General features: G+C 40.9%; 1 protein-coding gene across 3 annotated transcripts; it reads right to left on the bottom strand.

The window, feature by feature from the left end:
* Positions 1 to 3,516: 3,516 nt before the first annotated feature.
* Positions 3,517 to 25,323, bottom strand: RFC4 (replication factor C subunit 4). Of its 3 annotated transcripts, none has more exons than XM_070754152.1 (11): positions 25,143 to 25,323; positions 24,147 to 24,290; positions 21,379 to 21,457; positions 19,533 to 19,612; positions 18,372 to 18,491; positions 17,289 to 17,432; positions 15,725 to 15,845; positions 13,328 to 13,453; positions 10,562 to 10,642; positions 4,738 to 4,854; positions 3,517 to 3,715 (listed from the first exon to the last, which is right to left on the bottom strand). In XM_070754152.1, exons 2-11 carry the CDS (start codon positions 24,272 to 24,274, stop codon positions 3,620 to 3,622), a joined length of 1,092 nt encoding a protein of 363 aa, XP_070610253.1. In that variant the 5' UTR covers positions 24,275 to 24,290; positions 25,143 to 25,323; the 3' UTR covers positions 3,517 to 3,619. The 3 variants fall into 3 exon arrangements, with proteins under 3 accessions (XP_070610253.1, XP_070610252.1, XP_070610254.1); XM_070754151.1 differs by having other exon boundaries at positions 24,948 to 25,271; XM_070754153.1 differs by lacking the exon at positions 25,143 to 25,323 and adding an exon at positions 24,800 to 24,871.
* Positions 25,324 to 26,202: the final 879 nt, after the last annotated feature.

Here is a 26,202-nt window from a genome sequence, read left to right as displayed (position 1 = left end):
CTTGGAGATTTATCTGAGTCACCTGAGTAGTAGTCCTGGTTGAGTTTTGGCAGAAATAAAATCTGAAGAGATGTCTAAGGTTGACTAGCACACAATTGGTGCTTTCTACTTAATATGGATTTAAACCTATCTTGCATCTTCTATTCTCTTATCTCCAGGTCTTCCTGACCTTACCTTCCCGTGGAGTCTAAGCTCATGCCAACTGCTTCAATGACTCCATCCAGCCACCTTGTTCTCTGTTCTTTAGCCTTCAGTCGTTCCCAGCATTAGGCTCTTCTCCATTGAGTCCTTCCTTCTTATTAGGTGGCCAAAGTGAGTTTCATCTTCAGGATCTGGCCTAAAGACCAATCGGTTGATCTCCTAGGACTGACAGGTTGAATTGCCTTGCAGTCCAAGGGACTCGCAGGAGTCTTCTAGCACCATAGTTCAAAGGCCTCAATTCTTGGGTGTTCAGCCTTTTTATGGTCCAACTCACAGCCATATGTTGTAACTGGGCAAACCATAGCCTTAACTACATGCACTTTCATTGGCAGCATGATGCCTCTTTTTTAGCAGTTTGCTGTCTAGATTTGCCATAGCTTTGAAAGCAAGTGTCTCAATTTCTTGGCTGCACTTTCCATCTACTTGTGATCTTGGATCCTAGGAAAATAAAATCTGTCACTTCTTCATTTCTTCCCCATTTATTTGCCAGGAATTGAAAGGGCCCGATGACATGATTTTAGTTTTCTTAAAAGTTGAGTTTCAAGCCAACATTTGTATTCCTTCACCCACATCTAGAGGATCTTTAGTTCCTCTTCACTTTCTGCCTTTACAGTGCTATCATCTGCATATCTGAGATTGATATTTCTCCCGGTAATCTTAATTCCAAGTTTTGATTCATGATGTGCTCTGATTGTAATTTAAATAGGCAAGGTGACAGTATACAGCCTTGCCTGACTCCTTTCCCAATTTTGAACCAATTTGGTTCCTTGTCCAGTTCTTACCTTTGCTTTTTGATCTGCATAGAGGTTTTTCAAGAGACAAATAAGATGGTCTGGTACTCTCATCACTTTAAAACTTGCCACAATCTGTTGTGATCCACACAATCTAACGCTTTTAACATAGTCAATGTCTTCGGAGAGGGGCGGCATACACATCTAAATAAAATAAACTAAACAATGAAACAGAAATAGATGTTTTTATGGAACCCCCTAGCTTTTTCCATGATCCAGCCTATGTTGGCAATTCGATCTCTAGTTCCTCTGCCTCTTCAAAATCCTGCCTGTACTTCTGATAGTTCTTGATCCACATACTGCTAGAACCTAAGTTGTAGGATTTTAAGCATAACTTTACTAGCGTGTGAAATGAGTGCAATGGTGCAATAGTTTGAACATTCTTTGGCATTGCCTATCTTTGGAACTGGAATATAAACTGACCTTTTCCAATCCTGTAACCACTGTTGTGTTTTCCAAATTTGCTGCCACGTTAACATTTTTACTGCATCGTCTTCTAAGATTTTGAATAGCTCAGCTGGAATACTGTCAACCTCCACTAGCTTTGTTGTTGCTCAGATTTCTTAAGGCCCATTTGGCTCTAGGAGAGTGACCACCCCATTGTGGTTATCAGGGACTTTAAGCTCATTATTATATAGTTCTTCTGTGTAATTTTGCCACTTCTTAACCCACATAAATCACTTGAATAATGTCAAGGGGACATGTAGCAAAAATATTGGAATCTGTCCTGATAAGCCAATCTTATTTGTGCCTTTCAGTCAGTGTTGACAAGTACAGTTTTCTTGGGAAGAAGTCAAGTGGTTTGCCATTTCCTATTTCCAGGGCTGAGTATGTGTGTGACTGGCCCAAGTCTCCCAGTTTCTAGGCTAATGCCTTTAGTCACTACATCAAACTTGGTCTATTGTAATAATATGACCGCTTAACCATAGCTTCTGTTTTAACAAAGCATTCCCCAACCTTTCTGGGTTGCAGCGCGGCATGGTGTGGGGGAGAGAATAGGGGATGGTTTTGTGTGAAGCACAGCTCCACATGTAAACAATCTTCATTTATGTGAGCAGCAGATCCTCCACTTACACCAGCCACTTCTGTAAGTTGGGCTGTGTGTGCACATTGGCACAGTTGTAAATAGACCACAGCCTGGTAGTGAGCTGCGGCCCATAGGTTGGGGACCCGCTTTAACATACAGTGATACCTCATCTTACGAACCCCTCTTCATACGAACTTTTCGTGATACGAACCCGGTGTTTTAAGATTTTTTTTGCCTCTTCCGAACTATTTTCACCTTACGAACCCAGGCCGCCGCCGCTGGGATAACCCACCTCCGGACTTCCGTTGCCAGCTGAAGTGTCCATTCTTGCATTGCTGGGATTCCCGAGGCTCCCCTTGCTGGGATTCCCTTCATTTTTGCCGGTGCTGCTTTGAATCCCAGCGAGGGGAGGCTCAGGGAAATCCCAGCAATGCAAGAATGGGTGCTTCGGCTGGCAATGGAAGTCGAGGTGGGGATTCCCAGCAGCGCAATGCAAAAGGGGTGATTTTTGGGATGGGGTTGCACGCATTATTTGCTTTTACATTGATTCCTAAGGGAAAAATTGAATCGTCTTAGGAACTTTTCTACTTACGAACCTGGTCACGGAACGAATTAAGTTTGCAAGACGAGGTATCACTGTACTATGTAAACACCCAGATCACCAGATGGCTTGTATAATATATGTATGTACAGTGATACCTTGTCTTACAAACTTAATTGGTTCCGGGACAAGGTTCTTAAGGTGAAAAGTTTGTAAGATGAAACAATGTTTCCCATAGGAATCAATGGAAAAGCGATTAATGCGTGCAAGCCCAAAATTCACCCCTTTTGCCAGCCGAAGCACCCATTTTTGCGCTGCTGGGATTCCCATGAGGCTCCCCTCCATGGGAAACCCCACCTCTGGACTTCTGTGTTTTTGCAATGCTGCAGGGGAATCCCAGCAGGAGAATCCCAGGATTGCAAAAATGAGTGCTTTGCTGGCAACGGATGTCCAGAGGTGGGGTTTCCCAGCGAAGGGAGCATCAGTGAAATCGCAGCATCGCAAAAACACCGAAGTCCTCGAAACCCCACCTCCGGACCTCTGTGTTTTTGCAATGCTCCGATTTCACTGAGGCTCCCCTCGACAGCGAAGCACCCGTTTTTGCACTGCAGGAATTCCCCTGCAGCATCACAAAAACACGGAAGTCCGGAGGTGGGATTTCCCAGGGAGGGGAGCCTCAGGGGAATTCCAGCAGCGCAAAAACAGGTGCTTCGCTTACAATGGAAGTCCAGAGGCGGGCCATCCCAGCGGCGGTGGTGGGTTTGTAAGGTGAAAATAGTTTGTAAGAAGAGGCAAAGAAATCTTAAACCCCGGGTTTGTATCTCGAAAAGTTTGTATGACGAGGCATTTGTAAGATGAGGTATCACTGTATAGCAGAAATAAGCTTTGACGCTCCCTTCCTTTAGTTGCTTGGACCTGAACCAAAAAAGATAAAATGAAAGCGAGAGATGAAAAAATCCATAGCAAAGTCTATATTTACAGAACAGTTTGTAAACAGTGTGCCAAAACTGCAGAGAAAAGGCCTGCGATGGCCATCAAAAGGCCACTTGTTCCCTACAGTTAGCTATTCTGAGTTAGCTGCTGCATCATGACTGCACAGACGCTGATCAACTGCAAGAACTCATCAGAACCATCTGCCAAGCACTTGTCTGCTTCCTGCAAAGCAAAACAAAACAACTCAAGATTTGCCAAGTTTAGTAACAATCATGCTTGGCATAAAGCAAAAAAAAAAAAAAGCAGATATATTTCCTCTTCCTTTGCAAAATATGTATCAAAGGGGTTTTTTTTAATTCTGGGGAAGAATGAAATCTAACTGTCTAATATTCATTAATATACATGTGGTCCTTGTTTAACAACTATTCATTCAACAACTTTGTAACATATCAAATTTTAAAAGTACTGAAACATTTTAGCCATTTTTTCAGGCAATTGTGCTTTTAGTTGCTAGTTCAAAAAAATCTGCCAGGCTAACCTTTTTCAACTTCTATCCACCAGATTTAGTTAGGTTATAGCTACTAAAATCTCCATCTAACATGGAAAGGTCTTAATTACAACAACTTGCCATTCATTTCGCCACAGGAGTTACACTGATATTAAAGAAATAGCCAACTAGAATGATTAAAGAAAAGATGCCAAAGGAGGGACAAAATAAAATGTAAATGACAAAAGTTAAAATATTTTTAAATATTCTTTTAAATTGTTCAATTGTGCCGCAGTGTGACTGTGAGTTGGCTGGCAAATTAGTCATAGCCAGTTGATCATGAGTTGTCCCATTCCAACATGGAAATGGCCCGATGCACCTGAAGACATCAGGCTGAAGATGGCTAAACTATCTACAAGAATATTAGCTTATATTAAATATATGTCTAAATGAATAGTTACATCATACTTCTTTTTTTTTGTTCTTGTTACTACCAAGTAGCAAAAAAAAAAGCACAGGAAAGTTGGTGAAGTTACAACCACCCACCACGGAACAATTTGTGAAAGTGTTTACCATGCTGAATCTTTATGATTCTATTTACTTTTATTTATATATCACATTTAGAAACCACCCATCTTTTATTGTGTGTGACTTCTAAAATACAACTTCCCATAAATCCTTAAAGTTTCATATTAATTTTTAACCACCTATTTCATTAGCTTCTGATAGAGCTTGAATGCAAATACTTAAGACTTACAGCAAATTTCTCTACAATTACAGATTTTTGCTTGTCATTGAGGTCTTCTTTGTCAACGATGATATCATGAAGCTGATTTATCAGTTGAGTAGCTGCGTAGCCTTCACTGATCACATTCTATAAGCAAGACAGAGAAGAACAAATAAGGGCTATTATTAACAGTTGGATGTTATTGACTTAAGATGGAATAGTTTAATGTTATTAGTTTAAAACCTGGTGAATGCACTTTTGGTCCTTTATAGTGAGGTGGTCCTTGGTGGTCTCTGAGCTTGGTTGTGTTCTTGCATACTTTTCATTACCCAATCTAAGTCAAATCATCAGTGCTAGTAAGGAGTGAGGTTTGCTCTCAGTTTATATTCCTGGCTGGCAGTGTTGATAAGAGTGGTTTTGGTAGTTCTTTGGTTAGGGTTAGGATGTTTGTTGTAGTTTGGCTGTTTACTGTTTGCCAATTCCTTGATTGGGATATTGTTTACTTGATTGTTTGTCTGATGTTAATCTATGTTCATCGGGGTGCTTATTGCTGGTCTTATATATACTGCTCAAAAAAAATAAAGGAAACACTCAAATAACACACCCTAGACCTGAATGAATGAAATATTCTAATTGAATCCTTTGTTCTGTACAAAGTTAAATGTGCACAACAACACGTGAAATTGTCAATCAGTGTTGCTTCTGATAGTTTGATTTCACAGAAGTTTGATTTACTTGGAGTTATATTGTGTTGTTTAAGTGTTCCCTTTATTTTTTTTTTAGCAGTGTAGTATAAAGCCAGGAGATACTAAGTTCAATTATTAATTCCTTATTAGGATAAAGCTACCCATGAAATTGCTTGAAATATTACACAATGAGTTGTAACTGAGCAACAGCCAGTGAAACAGACCATTTCATTAAACTCTCTGCCTCCCAGAGATCATTCAAGGTGGCAAGGCTGTCAATTCTTGGGATTTTATTCATTTACTCAGCCCTCAAGTTCCTAAATGCCACGTTGCGCTAATGGAATGTTGCACCTCTATGCTGGTTTTGCCAAGTCAACTGAGAGCTCAACTCAGCAGGGTTGTGCTTACCAGTCTGCATTCCAGGAAGAGCCAAGTTATGCCATTGGGGAAAAGGAATCCTCAATCTGAGTATTGCATTGGCAGTTCTGTGTTAGCAAAAACTTCAGAAGTGAAGGATTTAGGGGTAGTGATTTCTGACAAAATGGGTGAGCAGTGTGGTCGGGCAGTAGGAAAAGCAAGTAGGATGCTTGGCTGCATAGCTAGAGGTATAACAAGCAGGAAGAGGGAGATTGTGATCCCCTTATATAGAGCGCTGGTGAGACCACATTTGGAATACTGTGTTCAGTTCTGGAGACCTCACCTACAAAAAGATATTGACAAAATTGAACGGGTCCAAAGACGGGCTACAAGAATGGTGGAAGGTCTTAAGCATAAAACGTATCAGGAAAGACTGAATGAACTCAATCTGTATAGTCTGGAGGACAGAAGGAAAAGGGGGGACATGATCGAAACATTTAAATATGTTAAAGGGTTAAATAAGGTTCAGGAGGGAAGTGTTTTTAATAGGAAAGTGAATACAAGAACAAGAGGACACAATCTGAAGTAAGTTGGGGGAAAGATAAAAAGCAACGTGAGGAAATATTATTTCACTGAAAGAGTAGTAGATCCTTGGAACAAACTTCCAGCAGACGTGGTTGGTAAATCCACAGTAACTGAATTTAAACATGCCTGGGATAAACATATATCCATCCTAAGATAAAATACAGGAAATAGTATAAGGCAGACTAGATGGACCATGAGGTCTTTTTCTGCCGTCAGTCTTCTATGTTTCTATGCCATCCTCCCAGCAGCCCCCAAATCCAGGGTTAGAGATAGCAAAGTTCTACTACCCCACAAGGAGTAGTCAGTAGTCATTCTTCTGCATTCTGCCTCCCTAAGGAGTTCCACCTTTGCCAGTATGCCATGCTCAGCCAGGCATCCCACTGTGTCTTTTTCAGGAAAAACAAGCTTGCTAGCCAATTTGGCCACGTCTCCTGGCATCTACCCAAATCAGAAGCAACAAACCACAGGCCTAGGGCAGCCAGAAATAACAAATGGCACTGACAGTTTTTGAAAGTTTGCTTTTAAAATAGAGCAGCACAGGCTATTTGATGGTCCCAACAACAGGAGATGATTTTATATTGTTCAACGCTACTACTGTGCTATTGTTTAATAAGAATATTTAAGAATAAATCAGCTAATTGGATTAGTAACATCTGAGTTAACCAGAAGCCTTACTTGGCAGGAATAGACGTGAAGGTATTGCTGGCACTGCCGGATGAACAAAATACCGTATTTTTTGGAGTACAAGACGCTCTGGAATATAAGACACAGAGTTTTGGGGCAGAAAAACAAGGGGAAAAAATATGCCTCTATCTACCAGCATGCATCGCTATTCATCTGACTAGTAGCAAATAGCTTGCAGCAAATAGCAAACAGCCTGGTCAGCTTCAGAAAAATTATCACAGCCTGATTCAGCAGGAGCAGCTGATTGGTGGGTGGATCGGCCTCCCAGAATACCCCAAAATCAGTTATTCCAAGCTGCAGGGATTGCCATTTCACGTCTCAGGTTTTTGGCCTCCATGCCTTGTGTTTTCGGTCTCTGAATACTCGGCTTTAGACCCATTCCAGGGACTGCAACAGCCCTTCACTACCAATTGCCGCCTCTGCACATCACGTTTTTGGCCTCCACATGCCACATTTTTGGCATCCCAGCCTTGCGTTTTTGAGCGGTTCCAAGCAGTTGATGCCCGCTGCTTGGATCCACCCAAATACGCAACAGGTGGAGGCCAAAAACAGGGCACGCAAAAGCCGAAAACATGATATGCGGAGGCTAAAAATGCAATGTGTGGAAGCGGCAATGTGCTGTGGCAATCCCTACAATCTGGAACGATTCTAAAACGGAGCGTTCAGAGGCTGAAAACATGATGTATGGAAGCCAAAAACGTGACACACAGAGGCCAAAAACGCAAGGCACAGAGGCAGAGGTGTGCTGTGGCGATCCCCGCTGCCTAAACAGGTCTAAAACAGCATGCAGAGGCCAAAATCGTGACAAGGGGAGGCCAAAAACAGCCGACGGGTGGTGGCTGGCTGATGGTGCCATATTCGATGTATAAAACGCTCTCAAATTTTAACCCTCTTTTAGAGGGGAGATGCATCTTATACTCCAAACAATACAGTACTAAGAAGTTATCAATCTTGTAACATTAATTGTTAAAGGAGACTCCATAGCAAGGGTGTCAAATTCAAGGCCCAGGGACCAGATCTGACCCGCGGGGCGCTTGGATCTGGCCCGCAAGCCCACCCTGAGAACAGCGAAGGACCGGTCTGCTATGCCTCTGCCAGTGAAATCGTAGCTCACGAGGGCCACATGCAGCCCACCGAGCTATTTTCACTGGCACAGGGTTGCAGGAGGCTGTCCCAATCGAAAATGGAGCTCGGGAACCTGTTTTTGCTGGTAGAGTGCTTGAGCCACCAGAGGCACCCCCGATATGAGTGACATCATTCTGACCACACGTACCCTGGCCATTCCACGCCCATGCTGAGGTTAAACACAACTCTAATGCGGCCCTCAATGAAATCAAGTTTGACACCCCTGCTCTACAGGGAAGCTTTTCCCTTTCAGTTTAACAATCTGCAGACAAAAAGGAGTGTAGACACTTGCTCTATTTTTAAAGTGGAATTTAAATCTTCCTCAATGTTCCTGCAGAGACTGAGGGATTGCTCTTTGCAAACTTAGGAACAATCTATTCTAGTGATGAATTTGCTTAGCTTCAAAGCAGATCACTGCTTATTTTACAGAGTGTGAAAAATTGCTACCACTGCCAACATAATTACAGAATCTGAGACAACAGTGATACAAAGAGGGAGGGAGGGGTATGTGTGTCAAGACTTCCAACTATATATGGAAACTAAATTGCTCCCGTAAGAATATAACATTTGCTTTTTTTTGGGGGGGGGGGGGGTTCACAAATTCTTGTTCAAAGCAAGAATCTTATCTGCAGTGTCTCAGAAAGCACCTTAGCTTAGGAAAATCACTTTCTCTTCCTCCTCCCTTCGACCTATATAAGCTGCACAGCTATTCTGAGCGGGTGGATTTTATATCAAATTTTGAATACATAATAATGTTAACAGAGGCACCACGTGGAGGGCGGAGTATGTTTGCTCATTCATAAAATGTGTGTGTTGTAAAACATATATCACCTGTCACAACTACCTATTTATCAGAAAACAAATTACTGAAGCTTTACAAAAAGTCCCCTAAATATGGGTCCAAGACAGAGATGAATCTCCAAAATGCAATGCTACCCCTTTGAACCTAGCTTTTTATTCCAGAAGCCCATTTCACAATATAGTAAATGGGTGAACACAAAACAAATTTGTCCAATAAACTAAATATATGACTTTAAATTCTTTTCTTGATTGCTAAATACCACATTTGTTCCTTAAGAGCACAACACTCACTGTACAGAACACAAACTAGTAATGATTACACAACACAGCTAATCCTCAACTTACAACCAAATTTATGTTGCTAAGCTTAATTGGTAAGAGGCAGTTGTTAAGCAAGCTTTGCTCCATTTTATGGCCTTTCTTGTCACAGTTGTTAAATGAATCACTGGAGTTGTAAAGTCAATGACATGGTTGTTAAGTGAATCTGGCTTCCCCACTGACTTTGCCTGTCAGAAAGTCGCCAAAGGTGATCACATGACCCCGGCACTGCAACCGTCATAACTATGACTCAGTTGTCAAGAGTCTGAATTTGAATCATGTGACAACACGGAAGCTGCAGTAGTCACGTGCTGCAATGGTCATAAATATGAGAAACAGTTGTAAGTCACTTTTTCAATGCCGCTGTAACTTAACCGTTACTAAACAAATGGTTCTAAGTTGAGGACTACCTGTATCCCGATACAAGCAATAGAACACCGACTCACACCAAGCACACTAGGGCTATGCTGTGCTCTTCTTTCAAGGAGAATTTAGAGCATGTGAGGAAACTGAGTTAGCATTTGCCAGCAACTCTATTGCACAATCCTGGAAAAGGGCAATTTGGTTTAGGAGACTGACAGGGGCTACATGTACACATAATATACGTACTCCAAAGCAGTTCCCCCTTTGGTTCTAACGTTGTTTATAATCTTATGACTCACCTAACAATTCACTCACACATACATTTTAGACCAGGTGGGGGGGAATTTGAAGCCAATCTTGGGTTCAGAGACGCTTACAGAGTAAAAATATCAGCTAGCTCAGAGACAGAGAGAGAGAGAGAGAGAAAGGAGAGAGACAGAGAGAGAGAAACAGAGAGAGACCGAGAGAGAGAGAATATAGAAACACCTCTCTATTTTTGTCTTATCATAGCTCCTTAAAGTAGACCAAGAGAAAAATATGTAAGAGTAGGAAACATGGAGTACAACACACAAGAGTCCCAATTTTCATGTACTTTTAGTGGCCGCCACCTTGAATTGTTCAAAAAGATATGCTGAAGCTGGACATTAATCAAGCTGAAAATAACATATCCTTACTGTACAAAGTGAGTTAGACAGTTAATTAACTGTAGAGAGTTATACTTCTCTTAGGAGCTCTTTTCTACCTAAGGTCATAAGCCAAATAAATGTCAGGCAGCTCATGTTACATTGATACAAGATTAGCTTAAAGGCAGGCAGTTTTTATTTTCTGTGTGATTACGCAATTGTACTATGTATCGCCTAGTAGCATAGAAAAGAGCTTCCTATAATACAAAATCCTACTTGCTATATCTCATTCAAATCTTCAGGAACACCCACCTTGGTTACAGCTTCCAATTTTTCAAAAGAGCCACTCTGACAGGCGCTCAGCAGTCCATCCAATATTTCTTTGGGGACAACCTAGAATAAATATAAAGTTGTAGAAATAAAATATAGATACATTATCCATCGCCTATCACACAAAACATTTTATTTTTTAATGTAAAACACTATGTAAATAAGAAAATGCAGATAGGCAAAGAAAAATCCTAAGGTCAAAAGTAGTCTTTTCTGCCCAGGTTTTTCCAAAAATGAGAAATGAAGCCAGAATTCTTGACTTTGCATACATACATGCCCATCACGCTCCTCCCTTTTAGGGTAAGCAATGTTAAGCAGAAGTGGGAAAGGAGTTAACAGCAAGACAGAGAAAGTGAAGGCATGGGCTAAGAGATAAAGAAAAGGAAATAAACGGTTAAATCTACTTTATACCAAACCATTCACAATTATCTACCCATATTTTTTTCTATTCTTCATCCTTCCTTCCAGCACATCCATAGACCACTTTACCTTACCCTGCCTTCTGTATGTGGTCACTTGCATTTGTATTCCCATTCACGTACTGTATATTAATCACATAGCCATAGCGTCATCTAGCTTGCACTACATCAGTGATGGCAATTCCCTCCGGTGCCAAAAGTGTGCGCACACATTGCACACGCACATGTGACCACACCCTTAATTCAATGCCCCCCCTCATGCTGCCCCAGTCCCCATGCATGAACCCCCGCTGCCCCATTTTCTGACGGGGAGGGTGAAAATGCCCTTCCCTGTCCACCCGGAGGCCCTCCGGAGGCTGAAAACGCCCTTCCAGAGCCTCCATGTGAGGCGAAAATCAGCTAGCCAGCATGCACATTGGAGCTGAGCTGGGGAAACGGTTTGCATGCCAGCAGATATGGCTCCACATGCCACATGTGGAACACGTACTACAGGTTTGCCATCATGGCACTATGCCAATATTTGTAACATTTATCCCAATTTGATCTTCCACCCACAATTCTTATACAGTAGGGTTATCAAACATCTGGTTTAGCAAAGGGGGGAAAAGTTGTGTTATGTCATGTGATGCCTCCCTGACGATATGGGTTTGACACCCCTGCTATATAGGTATTCCTCAATTGAAACTACATGCCCAGCACCATTCGAGCTGTGGTGGCGCAGTGGTTAGAATGCAGCATTGAAGGGTAATTTTCCTGACTGCCAGGAATTCGATCCTGACCGGCTCAAGGTTGACTCAGCCTTCCACCCTTCTTCCAAGGTCGGTAAAATGAGGACCCAGATTGTTGGGGGAAATAGGCTGACGCTGTAAACCGTTTTGAGAGAGCTGTAATGCACTGTGAAGCGGTATACAAAGCTATTGCTATTCTGTTAGAACGGTGCAGAATAAGTGATGCTGATAACTGGTCCTTGGATTTCTGGCTATCCCAGCACCCTTGTGATCACTTGTGCCCTTGTGATCGGGCAACTGCCTCACAATTATGACAATTGAAGTGTCACATGCTAAGTGCTCACCATTTGCAAGCGTCCCTGTCACAAGCGAAATCAATGGGGCAGCTGGACAGGAATATTGTAAATCACTCTGATAAGTCTTCTGCCACCTGCAGCCTGCCATACTTTTATGTAGCCCTTCACACCCCCTCCAGCAACAGCAACCCAAGCCCTGCCCCACTGCACCTTCCCTGCAAACACCCTTCTGGGCCCTGAAGCAGCCACCTCGTGTGCCACCAATTTCACACCATACTGATTCCCCATGCACCCCCAAGCGATTTTCTCTATACCCACATTATTGGAAATATAAAAAAAGAACCAGGTTGAAGCAATAAACATTAAACATGAAATACAAGTGGCAAATCAAAAGAATGGCCTAGAAAATGATTAATTGATAAGAACCTAAGAAGAGCCATGCTGAATCAGGTCAAAGCCCATCGAGTCCAGCATTCTGTATCACAGAGTGGCCCACCAATAGTCCATGGGGATCTTGAGCAGAAAGAGAAGGCAAAACTCTCCCTTTCTCTTGACCCCCAACAAATGGTACCCAAGGGAATCCTGCTTGCCTCAACCAACATAGAGGCAACACTTAGACATCCGTTTCAATAACCACTGATACACTTGGCATCCATGAATCTGTCTAATCCTGTCATGAAGCTATCAAGGCTGACAGCTGTCTCGACCTCTTCTGGAAGTGAATTCCATAAACCGATGATCCTTTGGATGAAGAAATATTTCCCTTTATTTGTCCTCGCTTTCTTACCAATGAGATTTAGGGAGTGTTCCCTCGTCCTAGTATTGTGTGATAAAGAATTTTTCCACAAATCTACCAAAGAGATTTGTTAATGCCTTGAAGAAATTTGGCATGATGGGGTAAAGAGGAATTGAAAAGAAATCCAATCCTATGACAATATTTGATTGAATTAAGGATTAAATCTGTTCCAAATAGAACAATAATTAATTAATTATTCATTTTAAAGTAGGATATCACTTCTTTATGCATTTCTTCTCTTTTCCTTTATTCTATAATCTTCTTTCTTGCAATTTTTCCTATTCTTTTTCTCTAAGTTTAGTTGGCATTAGTTTATATAGCTAAAATTAAAATTCTTAATACAAATTATAGCAAGGAAAAAATCCACACAAAATTCTCAGCGTTATTTTAGGCAAGTCTTTGAAAACGTGTGCAGCTTCTGAAGCTATGTCTTAAATGAAAAAACAAATCACAATTTTGACTCATCACTTTTTACAACAGCAACTATGTCATCTCAAAACAAGGCTTACCCCCGCAATTTCAATAACAATTTTCTCTGTCACTTCTTTTCCACCTGTCAGTCGAGTAGCACTTTGAAGAAGTGTGATTGCTTTTCTCAAATCTCCTTCTGCCACATGAACAAGGTGATTGATTGCCTATATAACACAAATCATTAAATATTTAAAATAAAAGCATAAAAGAAATCATATGCAAAAAAGGAAAAGAATGAATACCAATTTGAAAGCACTTTTGTCGCCTCATACTAAATTTTCAGCTTGTTAATAGTCTATAGTGGAACCAGGATGGGAGTGCAGCTTTTATGGTTACTCTCCTTGAGCTCCAACGGCTTTTGAAATTGCCAATCATGGTATCCTTTTGGCCTAGCTCAAAAAGCCAGGGGTTAAGCAGAGGTCTTCACACTTGGCAAGTTTAAGGCTCGTGGACTTCAACTCCCAGAAATCTCTAGCCAGGTTACTGGGAGTTGAAATCCACAGTGTTAAAGTTGCCAAGTTTGGGGACCCCTAGAATAAAACATGATTTGATGAAGGTTTTTCTCCCTTTGAGGGTAGTTTTCAGTCAGTCAGGTTGAGGTTGTCGAGGTGGTGCAGGTTTGGTGGAGGAAGAACCATCAATTTAATCCTGCCAAGGCTGGGTGGCTGTGGAAGTTTGGGCCACCTAGATCTGGGGGATTGTCTATCTTGGATTGCATAACAAATCCCCATTCAAAAGCGATGCACACTTCAGGAACATTCCCACACTCTCTGCTCCTGCTCATTCATCAGGTGGCAATAAGTGGCATGTGGAGTCATATCTCAGGGCTCCAGTGTGCATGCACGCACTGGCCAGCTGGTTTTCAGCCTTCTTTTCATCCTTTCTCGCTCTCCCAGGCTTCAGGAAAGCCTCTTGAAGCCTGGGGCTTCACTTATGTGCTCACTCCTAATCACCTTTTTGCTCTGAGAGGTCTTCAGGAACTTCTTTGGCTTTGTAGTTGTAGTCAGGCCTCGCACACTTCCGCCCATTTCTTCTGCGGCTGGGAAGGTTTTCCTGTAAGCCTGTGTAACCAATAACTCTATAGAAAATAGACCAATCTGAAGTTCTGTTATTGGCTAGAGTGGTCTTAAAGAAAGGCCTATGCAGCTGATAACAGAGCTCCGGGTTCCAGAGCTCTGTCATCAGTTACAGAGGCCTTCAGGAAAACCTTGCAGGCTGAAGAAGAAATGGGCTGAGGTGTGGGAGGCCTGGTTGCAACTATCTGAAGGTTAGTAGTAGAAGCCAGCTCCACTGAAGGTAAGAAGTAGGACAGCTCTGAACAGCTTCAGTGAGGCCTATGCGCATAGTTTGGGAGGGAAGTGCATTATGGATGTAGGCACCCATGTGCACACTATCGTACACACGCTTTTGGCACCCAGGCCAAAAAAGCTTCACCATCACTGACCTATAAAGTCCTACATGGAACAAGGGATGGTTACTTTAGGAACTGGCTATTTCTTGTGATGTCAGCCAGGCTGATTGATTCCGATAGTTGGCATGCCTCAGATTCCTTTGAGAAATAATTCCATCAGGACCCTGGAAGAGTATCTTCTCTGACTCAGCGTTTGCCCACTGAAGGGAGGTCCCCCTGAGATCTAGGTGCTTACCACCCTGATAGCATTCTGGTAGGTCTTAAAAGATTTGGCTGATGTCCCAGGCTTTGGGATAAGTGGTTGTAGAGTCCCTTTTTGGGTGTGGGATATGTTTGTTTGACTGGCTCTTTCATCAGTTTATTTCTATTTTTAATCTGGATTGTTTATTTGTTGTTTTTAGGCAGGGGGGGAGGGGATGGGGGGAGGGAGGATGGAAGGAAGGGAGGAAAGAAGGAAGGGTGGGTTTCATTTGTGCTGAGCTACAGGCAGTTCAATCTTCATTAGTTTGGGTTTATTTATTTATTTATTAGATTTGTATGCATTTCTTTTGGAGATATGGGTGGTAAAGGCATGTTAAACCTCTACTGAATTTTGATGACTGGAATGCGAAGCCCAAATTGTAGGACTGTTTATGTATAATCTTCCAGTATTACATTTAAGTTCATCTTCCCAATCTTGGCAATTTAAGAGTTGCTATCAATGAAATTAGAGATCCCATTTTGGAAACACTGTTCTAAATTTAATCTATCTCCATTCCTGACAAAAGACAGAAACCTGTCTCTGAAGAAGGAACACACAATTAAACTATATACGATATATTTAATTCATCAGAGGTTTCTTTTCTTCTTTCCAAAGGGTTTCTCCAATTCTGTGCTACAGAATTAAGCTGTGTTCAGCTGTGGGGTGGGGTAATGGAATTCCATTCATAAGTGTTACTTCTACGGGGTGGGGGAATCATTGATGAATACAATCTTTTATTCACAATATTAAGACAAAGAATTTTATAGTTAATTGGCATGTTACCTCATTGGTGATCATCACGTTTTCCTTCTCAGCAATGTTTAGAAGTCTCTGACATTGGATTTTGTCGGAAAGTGGCTTGAAACGAAATTTGGAGCATCGAGATGTAATCGGTTCAATGATTCTATCAAAGACAGGAAGAGAAACTCAGTAACCAGATGAAACAGAAACACTTCGTGTTCTTATTTTCTTGCAATATATGTAGTTTCTTTCCACAGCATATGAAGATAAAGGTTTCCCTGTCCAGTTGTTTCGGACTCTGGGCCATGGTCTTCATCAGTTTCTTAGCCAAGGGACCCAGCATTGCCCAAAGACATTGTATTTTTTGTCGTTGTGTGGCCAGCATGGCTGTAAGCCAAAGGGACACAGAACAGTTACCTTCCCACCAATGTGGTATCTATTTATCTGCTCACATTTGGTTGCTCTGAAACTGCTAGATTGGCAGGATATACATTTTCACAGATTAACACTGTATTATCATACTGATTTTTTTCTGTAAGTGGAACATAATTGTCTTTAAAATTCAAATGCATTGTTTGATTTCTTAGATACAGTGATACCTCGTCTTACAAATGCCTCGTCATACAAACTTTTCGAGATACAAACCCGGGGTTTAAGAATTTTTGCCTCTTCTTATAAACTATTTTCACCTTACAAACCCACCACTGCCACTGGGATGCCCCGCCTCCAGACTTCCATTGCCAGTGATGCACCCGTTTTTGCGCTTCTGGGATTCCCCAGAGGCTCCCCTCCATGGGAAACCCCACCTCCGGACTTCCGTGTTTCTGTGATGCTGCAGGGGAATCCCAGCATGGGAATCCCAGCAGCACAAAAACGGGTGCTTCACTGGCAACAGAAGTCTTGAGGTGGGGTTTCCCAACGAGGGGAGCCTCAGTGAAATCGCGGCATCACAAAAACACAGAGGTCCGGAGGTGGGGTTTCGAGGACTTCGGTGTTTTTGCGATGCTGCAATTTCACTGATGCTCCCTTCGCTGGGAAACCCCACCTCCGGACTTCCATTGCCAGCAAAGCACTCGTTTTTGCACTGCTGGGATTCCCCTGCTGCGATTCTCCTGAAGCATCGCAAAAACACGGAAGTCCAGAGGTGGGGTTTCCCATGGAGGGGAGCCTCAGGGGAATCCCAGCAGCTCAAAAACCCGCGCTTCGACTGGCAAAAGCGGTGAATTTTGGGCTTGCACGCATTAATCGCTTTTCCATTGATTCCTATGGGAAACATTGTTTCATCTTACAAACGTTTCACCTTAAGAACCTCGTCCCAGAACCAATTAAGTTTGTAAGACAAGGTATCACTGTATTTTAACAAACAGAGCTAACCAAATATAGACTCAGAATTTATGCAGGGTAAAACTTGGTTGTTGTCTAAAAAATCACCCCCCACCCCCCCAAAAAAGGCTGAGATATTAAAAACATCTACAACATTCCTCAGAAAATCTCAGCAATATGCACAGGATGTTACCAAGAAGTAAGTTAACTCCAAGGTGTAGTTATCTAATACATTTTTCATAAGAGTAAATAAATACAAAAGCACATTGTAATTCATACGCACCGGCTGATGTAATTACAGATAAGGCAGAATCGTGTAGTTTTAGATTCCTTCTCCATCGTGCGCCTTAAAGCTGCTTGAGCTGCCGAGGTCATAGAATCTGCCTCATCCAGGATTATGATTTTAAAAGGCGGACATGGTTTGCCGCTAAACACAAACAATCACAAAAGCACGTGTGAGCCATTTATAGTGCCAGCACAGGCAGTGCTTTCAAATCTACAAGTAAACACATTCTGGGATAAACATTCAAAATCTACAGTATGAGAAACTCTAAATTGGAACTTTCCCCATTTTGTTCCCTAACTACTGTTGCACTATGTGGAACTGTCTCACTGTTATTTAAAACAGAGTACATTATTTTCTTCTAGGCTTTTTATTTCTCACAGATTCACTTGTGGAAAATGTTGGCATTCACACATTGCAGGTTAGTTTATGACTTCCCCTAATTGTCCGTACTTAGCAAGGCCAAAGTTTCTAGCCTTTTAGGGGCTAGGATTAGGGGCAACATCTAATCCTCGAGTTTTATAAAGCTTAAGGTGTAAATTTCACCTTTAAACACCTTGAATTGTTTTCCCCATTTTAGAGAGATTTAAGAATCCAAAAGAATGTGATTTTAACTAAAGTAGTTATTTGTCCTTAAATTCCAGCAAAAAAGAAAAAAACAGGCTTTTCCTAATCACGAGTTGCTTTAAATTTTTCAATACACAAGGTCCATGTGGCTTATATCTTTCCTTTCTGCCTATAGAATATTCAAGGGAGAATTTAAACATTAATCTATTTCTTATTATAATCTGATCAATAGAAAGATAGGGATTGTTGAAGTTGCTATTTCAATTAACTGAACACAATTTAAGTATCTTGTTATATTACATTACATTTCAGGGCCTACACATGTGTTCTATCAAAGACACTAGAAAGGTATGTACATTTGGTGATTGATAAAATTCCCCTCACATTATAGTAAAATTTGGATGACTCACTAAGGCATCATCTGAGAGCCTCATAGTGCAGTGCTGCCTGATAGTTTATTTTAGCATTACAAAGCAACTCAGGTTAATCTGAAACAGAAATACTATCCGAGCTTACTCTGAACGATTTCCCGATACTGTTAATTGGGCAAAAGTCTTGACTTTCTCTCGAATGACTTGTATTCCACGTTCATCAGATGCGTTTAATTCAAGGACTCTCTGCCGGAACAACTCTGGACTATTTATAACAAAATAAATATAAAATAAATTTCAATAAACATCTTAAGCAGAACTGCTAACCGTAAGCTCACATCTGAATTCTCGTAAACTGCTATAGCAGTGATGGTTAACCTTTTCGGCGTTGCATGCCAAAACTGGAGGGCGCATCTGAACCTGGAAGAGAGCAGCTGGCTGGCGCACATGCACATGACCAAAACCAGGAAGTGCAACTGGCGATGTCATGTGTGTCCACAGAGAGGGCTCTGCCTGCCATTTTTGGCACACATGCCGTAGATTCACCATCATGGTGCTATACGTCTTGTCTGTAGAAGAGTACAGCTTTTAGTTAAACAAGAAAGAAACTAAAGATTGTTCCATTTTTATTCTCTTTAGTAGGAATAGAATCTGTCCAACTTTCAATATTCTGTTACTGCATTCTATAATAGAACTAATTAACTAATAGAAAATGAAGAAGCTAAATTGCTCTGGAACTTTAGAATTCAGAGACAGGTACCTGCTACATAACACTCCAACAATTGTCCATGGGAAAGAAAAAAAACTGGATAGTGGATGTGACAGTACCTGGAGATAGCATAAGAGAATTAACTAGAGAAGGTAACAAAATACAAAGACCTGCAAATAGAAATAGACTGATTGTGGCAAAAATAAATTTAAAAATAACCAAGGTAGTACCAATACTAAAAGACACTCTGGATGCAATCCCAAAACATCTGGAGCATAACTTGAACAGCATCAGCATTAACAAAATCACCATCAATCAATTGCAAAAGGAAAGGGTTGATGACACGGAATCCCAAACAATGTGTGGTAGCATTCCCATCGTTGTCTTACATATTGTATTTGCATCCATGTTCACATTTAAGAATTCTTCATTCTTCAGCTAGCCAACAATCAGCCTTACAAATACACAAAATCTATTTTATTCTTTATTCTGGACCCATTCTTAGTGTTATAAAATTTCAAGATGTTCATGCCAGAAACACTACTGAGAAGAACAACATATGGATAGAGTCAAATTCAATTTCACTGAATATATTACCCAAAGAGTTCTCTAGCTGCTGCCAAAATAGTAGATGTTTTCCCAGTTCCAGGAGGGCCATAGAACAAGAGGTTGGGAAGCTATAACAGAAAGAAATGTAAAGAATTTGATAATATATTTAGTAAATATCGGTACATATTTTCCTATTTTTCAAATAACTACAAGAAGTGTAAGAAAAATATTATTATTAGAAAGGGAAAAAATATATTTTATTCTTTATTCTGGACCCATTCTGTTTGTATATTTTCTCCACAATGCTATTGCTATACCTATTCCTCATTCATAGCCTCACACATTCTTAAATATCCAATGGGCTATGTTCTAACTGAAAAGAAAAGCCCAATGGGTTCAACAGAATTTAATTCCAGGGAATTAAGAATTTCAGAATAAAATGCTATCTTTTAAACAGGGCTGTTTAAATGACCCATCTATTGTATTTTCTTCTTTCCAACAATAAAATCAATGTATCTGCAGACAACTTATTTAATTCAGAAAAGGTTAAGAAATACATGGATATTTACAAATTAAAATTCACGAGAAACATATGGTAAAACTATGTTAGAACTGTGGAAACTACATAGAAAGCCCTAACCAGGGGATAAAGTAATGTGCTGAAGCTGGCCAGACAAAGGATGCTAGCCAGATGAATATATTGTAGGCAAATTTTTTTCCTACTATTTTCCTCCCCAAAAACTAAGGTGTGTCTTATACTCCAAAAAATATGGTACTTGGAACCAGAAACCCTTCAAGATGCAGAGCAAGTGGCTTAGTTTTTTAAAAAAATCTCAGCTAATAAGACTTAATTTTCAAATAATGAATATTTCTAAATATTAATTGTTTAGTTACAAGAAAAAATAAAATATGAAATGTAATTGTAAACAAATGAACCCTTAGCCAGCAAATACGGTAATATTTAAATCAAATTTTATAAGTATCTAAAAAGCAGGATCAAAATAGACCAGCCGGTCACTTTACGTTATTCAAGGAGTCAAATTCAAAAGAGAAGCAATAGCATTTTTAAAAAAATTATTGATATATCTAATTTATAACTACTTTCTTATGTTGCTTTGCAAACAACATGTAATAAGAAACATAAAGAGGGGACATAACACATCATTGACAGCAGAAGCTGTAATCCATAAAGTAGATTACTAAGTATATTTAGAACTTTTTAGCTGCTACAAAATTTAATATCTTGCAATATGTAAACCCAATATGTAAACCAAGCTTTTAAGTAGACATAGTCCTTGACTTAAAAGTACAGTATTTGTTACAAAGGCACTGGAAAAAGCTGAGTTAAAAACATTTTTCACACTTACAACTGTTGCAGCATCCCCATGGTCACATGATCAAAATTCAGACACTTGGCAACTGTTACATATTTATGACAGTTGCAGTGTCCCAGACTCATCTGATCCCCTTTTGCGATCTTCTGACAAGCAAGTTTAATGGGTAAGCCAGAGACATTTAACAATCATGTTACTAATTTAACTGCAACAATTCACTTAGTAATTGTGGCAAGAAAGGTCATAAAATGGGGCAAAACTCATTTAACAGCTGTCTTGCTTAGCAACAGAAATTTTGGGCCTAATTGTGGTCCTAAGTCGAGGACTACCTGTACTATCACTTGACACATGTAATAACAATGGCAATGTAACTAGGATAAAATAAGATACTGCTAATAAAAAAATTCAGAAGGCTGGCTCCTTTATTCACAATATGTATCTTTCAGCAAGGGTATATTTGAATTTTGATAAAACAATGAAGAGCTGGCAATAGTACAAATTTTTCCCATCTTCATTTAATTTTCACATGAAACAATTATTTTAATGACTGCAGCACTCACATCAACTCCCTGTAAGGATTTCTTCAGTACTGCCACAACTTCCTCTTGAAATGCAACTTCATCCATACATTTTGGACGGCTAGGTATTTAAAAATGAACACTGTATTAAATGCTGTACTAATTATACTTTAAAAATCTAAATGAATATTATGATTACAGTATCTTCATTGCTCTATCATTGGAGGTTATCAAGAAGAGATTGGACAGCCATTTGTCTGAAATGGTATGGTCTCCTGCTTGAGCAGGGGGTTGGACTAGAAGACCCCCAAGGTCCCTTCCAACTCTGTTATTCTGTTATTCTTTGGATCAAAGAGCTTTGCATCTCTCTTATTCCTTAGAAATCTGAGCATGTAGCTGCCACAATAACAGGATCTAAATTCCAGCCATTAATGGTCTTAATAAGATGAAGGAAATAAATGATAAATTATTTGAAGAAAAAAATACAATTATACAAATACAGTGATCCCTCGGTTAGCGCGGGGGTTACGTTCCAAGACCTCCCGCGCTAACCGATTTCCGCGTTATACTGGATGCGGAAGTAAAAACACCATCTACGCATGCGCGCCATTTTTTTCATGGCCGCACATGCGCAGATGGTGGAGTTTGCGTGTGGGCGGCGGGGAAGACCAAGGGAAGGTTCCTTCAGCCGCCCAACAGCTGATCTGCTCCGCAGCGCGGAAGCAGCGAGGAGCCGAAGATGGGGTAAAGGCAAAGGGGAAACCCCATCTTCGGCTCCTCGCTGCTGCCGCGCTGCGGAGCGGATCAGGTGTTGGGCGGCTGAAGGAACCTTCCCTTGGTCTTCCCGCCGCCCAGGCAAAGGGGAAACCCCAAGATCGCTTGCCGCTTGCCGTATTGCAGCTTGGAGCCTTGCTTCGCCTCCTTCGCTGCAATACGGCAAGCGGCAAGCGATCTTGGGGTTTCTCCTTTGCCTGGGCGGCGCTGGGGCCATGCGGAGCCGCTCATCTAGGGGGGCGTGGACCGGCAAGGTGCCCTCCGCTCTCTCTCTTTCTCTCCCTGTTACCGGTGTGGTATAAGAGAGAGAAAGAAAGAGAAAGGAGGGCGACTTGCCAGTCCACGCCCCCCTGGATGAGCGGCCTCGCATGGCCCCAGCGCCGGACTCCGCCGTTGCCTCCGCCCTTGTTCGGCTCTGCAGCTGAGAGGCCACGTCCACCCCCTCCTCGGTGTCCCCGGCACCCAGCGTCCCCACGCCGCCTCCACCTCCCGGTAATGCGCCCGACCTCTGCCTCTCTCTTTCTCTCTCATATACCATGCCGGCAACAGGGAGAGAAAGAGAGAGAGAACTAGCGCGGACTTATAGAAACATAGAAACATAGAAGACTGATTATTATTTTGATTATTTTATTATTAATTATTTTTTAATTAATATTTTTTGAAAAACCGCGTTGCAGCGTTTCGCGCTAATCGAGACCGTGCTAATCGAGGGATCACTGTATATACTGTAGCTATTGTGTTATAACAGCCATTACACCACATAAGTGTATCATTTACCCTTCACACTGTGAAAAAAAATCAGGTGTCACCAAAATACTGCATTAGTCTTCATATCATCAGACAAAGAATTAAGTTCAATACTGACTGAGCTTCCATATAATCTTTTCCAATCTCTTTAGGTGGTCCAGTGAACACATATGGTAGTGTCATTTCAGGTAATGACTGAAATAATGCAAGAGTCTAAATATGTTTTTAAAAGACAAGGTGAAGAAGCAAAACAGAACATTGTACTAAACCGGCTATTTCAGGGCTTATATTTTCTGTTGAACAGTAACATTAGAAAAAGCGCTATAGCAGATCATTGCAGGCTCTCCACCCCGCTGCATATCATTCTTTCTTTAGCTATCTTGGTTAATTTTAATGCTAATATTAATTATTTTAAAGTTTTATATTATCTTTTTATCTTGCTGTAAGCCACCTAATGTCTCTTAATGGTGAGATAAGTGGCATATGAATTTAATAAACTCCCCTAGCAAGACAAACATGGGCCAAATTTACTTTGGACTAGCATGAATATATTTATCATTAGGTATGTAAGTCCAATTAAATGCCAAAGAGTAACCAAGGAGTGACTCAGAAAAAGCAGAGAGAAACATAGAAGTCTGACGGCAGAAAAAGACATCATGGTCCATCTAGTCTGCCCTTATACTATTTTCTGTATTTTATCTTAGAATGGATATATGTTTATCCCAGGCATGTTTAAATTCAGTTACTGTGGATTTATCTACCACGTCTGCTGGAAGTTTGTTCCAAGGATCTACTACTCTTTCAGTCAAATAATATTTTCTCATGTTGCTTTTGATCTTTCCCCCAACTAACTTCAGATTGTGTCCCCTTGTTCTTGTGTTCACTTTCCTATTAAAATCACTTCCCTCCTGGACCTTATTTAACTCTTTAACATATTTAAATGTTTCGATCATGTCCCCCCTTTCCCTTCTGTCCTCCAGACGCTACAGATTGAGTTCATGAAATCTTTCCTGATACGTTTTATGCTTAAGACCTTCCACCATTCTTGTAGCCCGTCTTTGGACCCGTTCAATTTTGTCAATATCTTTTTGTAGGTGAGGTCTCCAGACCTGAACACAGTATTCCAAATGTGGTCTCACCAGCACTCTATATAGCGGGATCATAATCTCCCTGGTGAATACAATCAAAAAGATAATTTGAAACATCCTCATTCACAAGCAATTCCAGTCTGCCCATTCATCCTCAGCAATTACATTACTCAAGATTCCAAACCAGAGCAAAACTCTTACTATTTTTCAACCCAAGGAATGGGTCTAAGTTTCTTGCTCTCCCCACTGCTTCCTGCAGTTGCAGCAGCTCCCCGTTCTTTAGTAGAGAGAGGTTTAGCACTGACTGGACCTTTCAGAAATGCCTGCATTGTTGCTTTCTTCACCCTAGCAAAGTGTAGAGGGAAGAATGGGAAAAGATTAGACCAATGTTACTATTATAATTATATTATAGGTAGTCTTCAACTTCCAAAATTGAGACAAGAATTTCCATTTGCTAAAAGCAAAGACCTTCAAGAGGAAATTAGACTGCCATCTGTTTCTGCTTGAGGTGGGGGGATTGGACAAAATGACTTACAAGGTCCCTTCCAACTCTAGTACTGTAATCTATAAATCTGAGTTTCCACCCATTGCTTCTTATCTCATGCTTTCTCTCAGTCGAAGGCCCAGTTCACACAAATTATTATTATTATTATTATTATTATTATTATTATTATTATTATTATTAATAGTAGTAGTAGTAGTAGTAGTATTTATTATTAAATAATAATAAATCTCACGCTTTTCCTCAGTTGGAGTTCCTGTTCACACAAATTATTATTGCTGTTGTATTATTATTATTATTATTATTATTATTATTATTATTATTATTATTAAATAAGTAATAAATCTCATGCCTTCCCTAAGTCGAAGGTCCTGTTCACACCACAGGCCTAACCACTTCTTCTACTTCCTAAACACTTGCATGAACCATTAAGCTTTCGCAGAAATCCCTCCCGATGCACTCTGAACCCGTGTACATCATGTCATGTGAACGAACCCTACCTGGAAGATAAAAGGGGCGGGGCGGGGGCGTAGCCACTGCAAAGAATAGGCCCAGGGACAGAGAGCGGCCGAGTCCACACAGCGGGTAGGTCCGTTTTCTAACTTAAAATGCACGTGAGGAAGACAGAACACCGGGGCCCATTGCCTGAAGCGGTTGCGAAACGTCTGCGGGTTCCCCCTCAGCGCAGTCCTTACCTTCCAGTTCCCGCCAAAACTAGTCTTTACTTTCCCCGCCCCAAAGGCGGAACCACCTCCGGAAGGATACGAGGCGTTCTAGGGGAGCTAACGCACCATAGAGAACGCACTGTGCTCAGGACAGAAATCAGAAGCTAGCGTCATGACGCATCACGTCGTAAATTATGTCATCTACTGCACTGACGTCACCTAGGAAAAAAAGGCCCGATTTAAAATCTAGAGGTAGTGCGCATGTGTGGAATTGCAGCTCCTCCTTTCCCCCCACGTTAGGACACAGGTGCGGATCAGCAAAGGGCGTATCCGAAAGATGCGCAAGCGCATCTTAGTCTCCGCCGTCCGTGTGTTAGTGATGTCATGCTTCCCGCTTTAAAAAAAAAGCAAAAAGGCAATTGCGCAAGCGTACTAAGGGCTTTCGGGGTGTGGCTTCTACCATTCTCAAGAAGCGTGACGTTACCTTGGATATCTGTCAGAATTCAAATGCGCAGTTTCTCAGGAAATTTTAACATAGATATACAGTACTGTATTGCATGTAACTATAAACGCCCACTCAGTGACGCCCATCAGTGTCATAAACCAAACCCAATATAACTAGAAGCTTCCCTGCTATAGCTTTATTCGAAATCGTACATTATAAATTACACTCATTTAAGCACCACTTTATTTAATTTATTAGTAAATAAAGAGCCTTGCTTCATTTATTTAACAAGACTAATGGATGTAAAATGACTCTCCAAAACCATTCCTCTAAAATACATCGGTTTTGTATGTCTTTACTTATGATTAGATAAAGACTTTACACACACAGCATGATGAACTTGGTAGCAGTTAACTTTGCCTTTTGTAGCTTGATATGCCCTACTGTATATAAAAACTACAGTACATACTGTATTACAAATCATACTGTATTACAAATCAAACAGAAACATAGAAGATTGACAGCAGAAAAAGACCTCATGGTCCATCTAGTCTGCCCTTATACTATTTCCTGTATTTCATCTTAGGATGGATATGTTTATCCCAGGCATATTTAAATTCAGTTACTGTGGATTTACCAAGGAAG

Source organism: Erythrolamprus reginae, chromosome 5 (assembly GCF_031021105.1).
Source record: "Erythrolamprus reginae isolate rEryReg1 chromosome 5, rEryReg1.hap1, whole genome shotgun sequence".
NCBI lineage: Eukaryota > Metazoa > Chordata > Lepidosauria > Squamata > Dipsadidae > Erythrolamprus > Erythrolamprus reginae.
This window is presented reverse-complemented; position numbering and strand designations above follow the sequence as displayed.

Coding starts and splice junctions, on each gene's coding strand:
- RFC4 (XM_070754152.1), bottom strand. CDS start 24,274: ATGCAGGCATTTCTGAAAGGTCCAGTCAGTGCTAAACCTCTCTCTACT. Junction 15,846..17,288: donor ATCTGTAATTACATCAGCCG/GTGCGTATGAAT, acceptor TGTCTTTGATAG/AATCATTGAACCGATTACAT. Junction 10,643..13,327: donor TTGTTATTGAAATTGCGGGG/GTAAGCCTTGTT, acceptor TATTTATTCTAG/GTTGTCCCCAAAGAAATATT.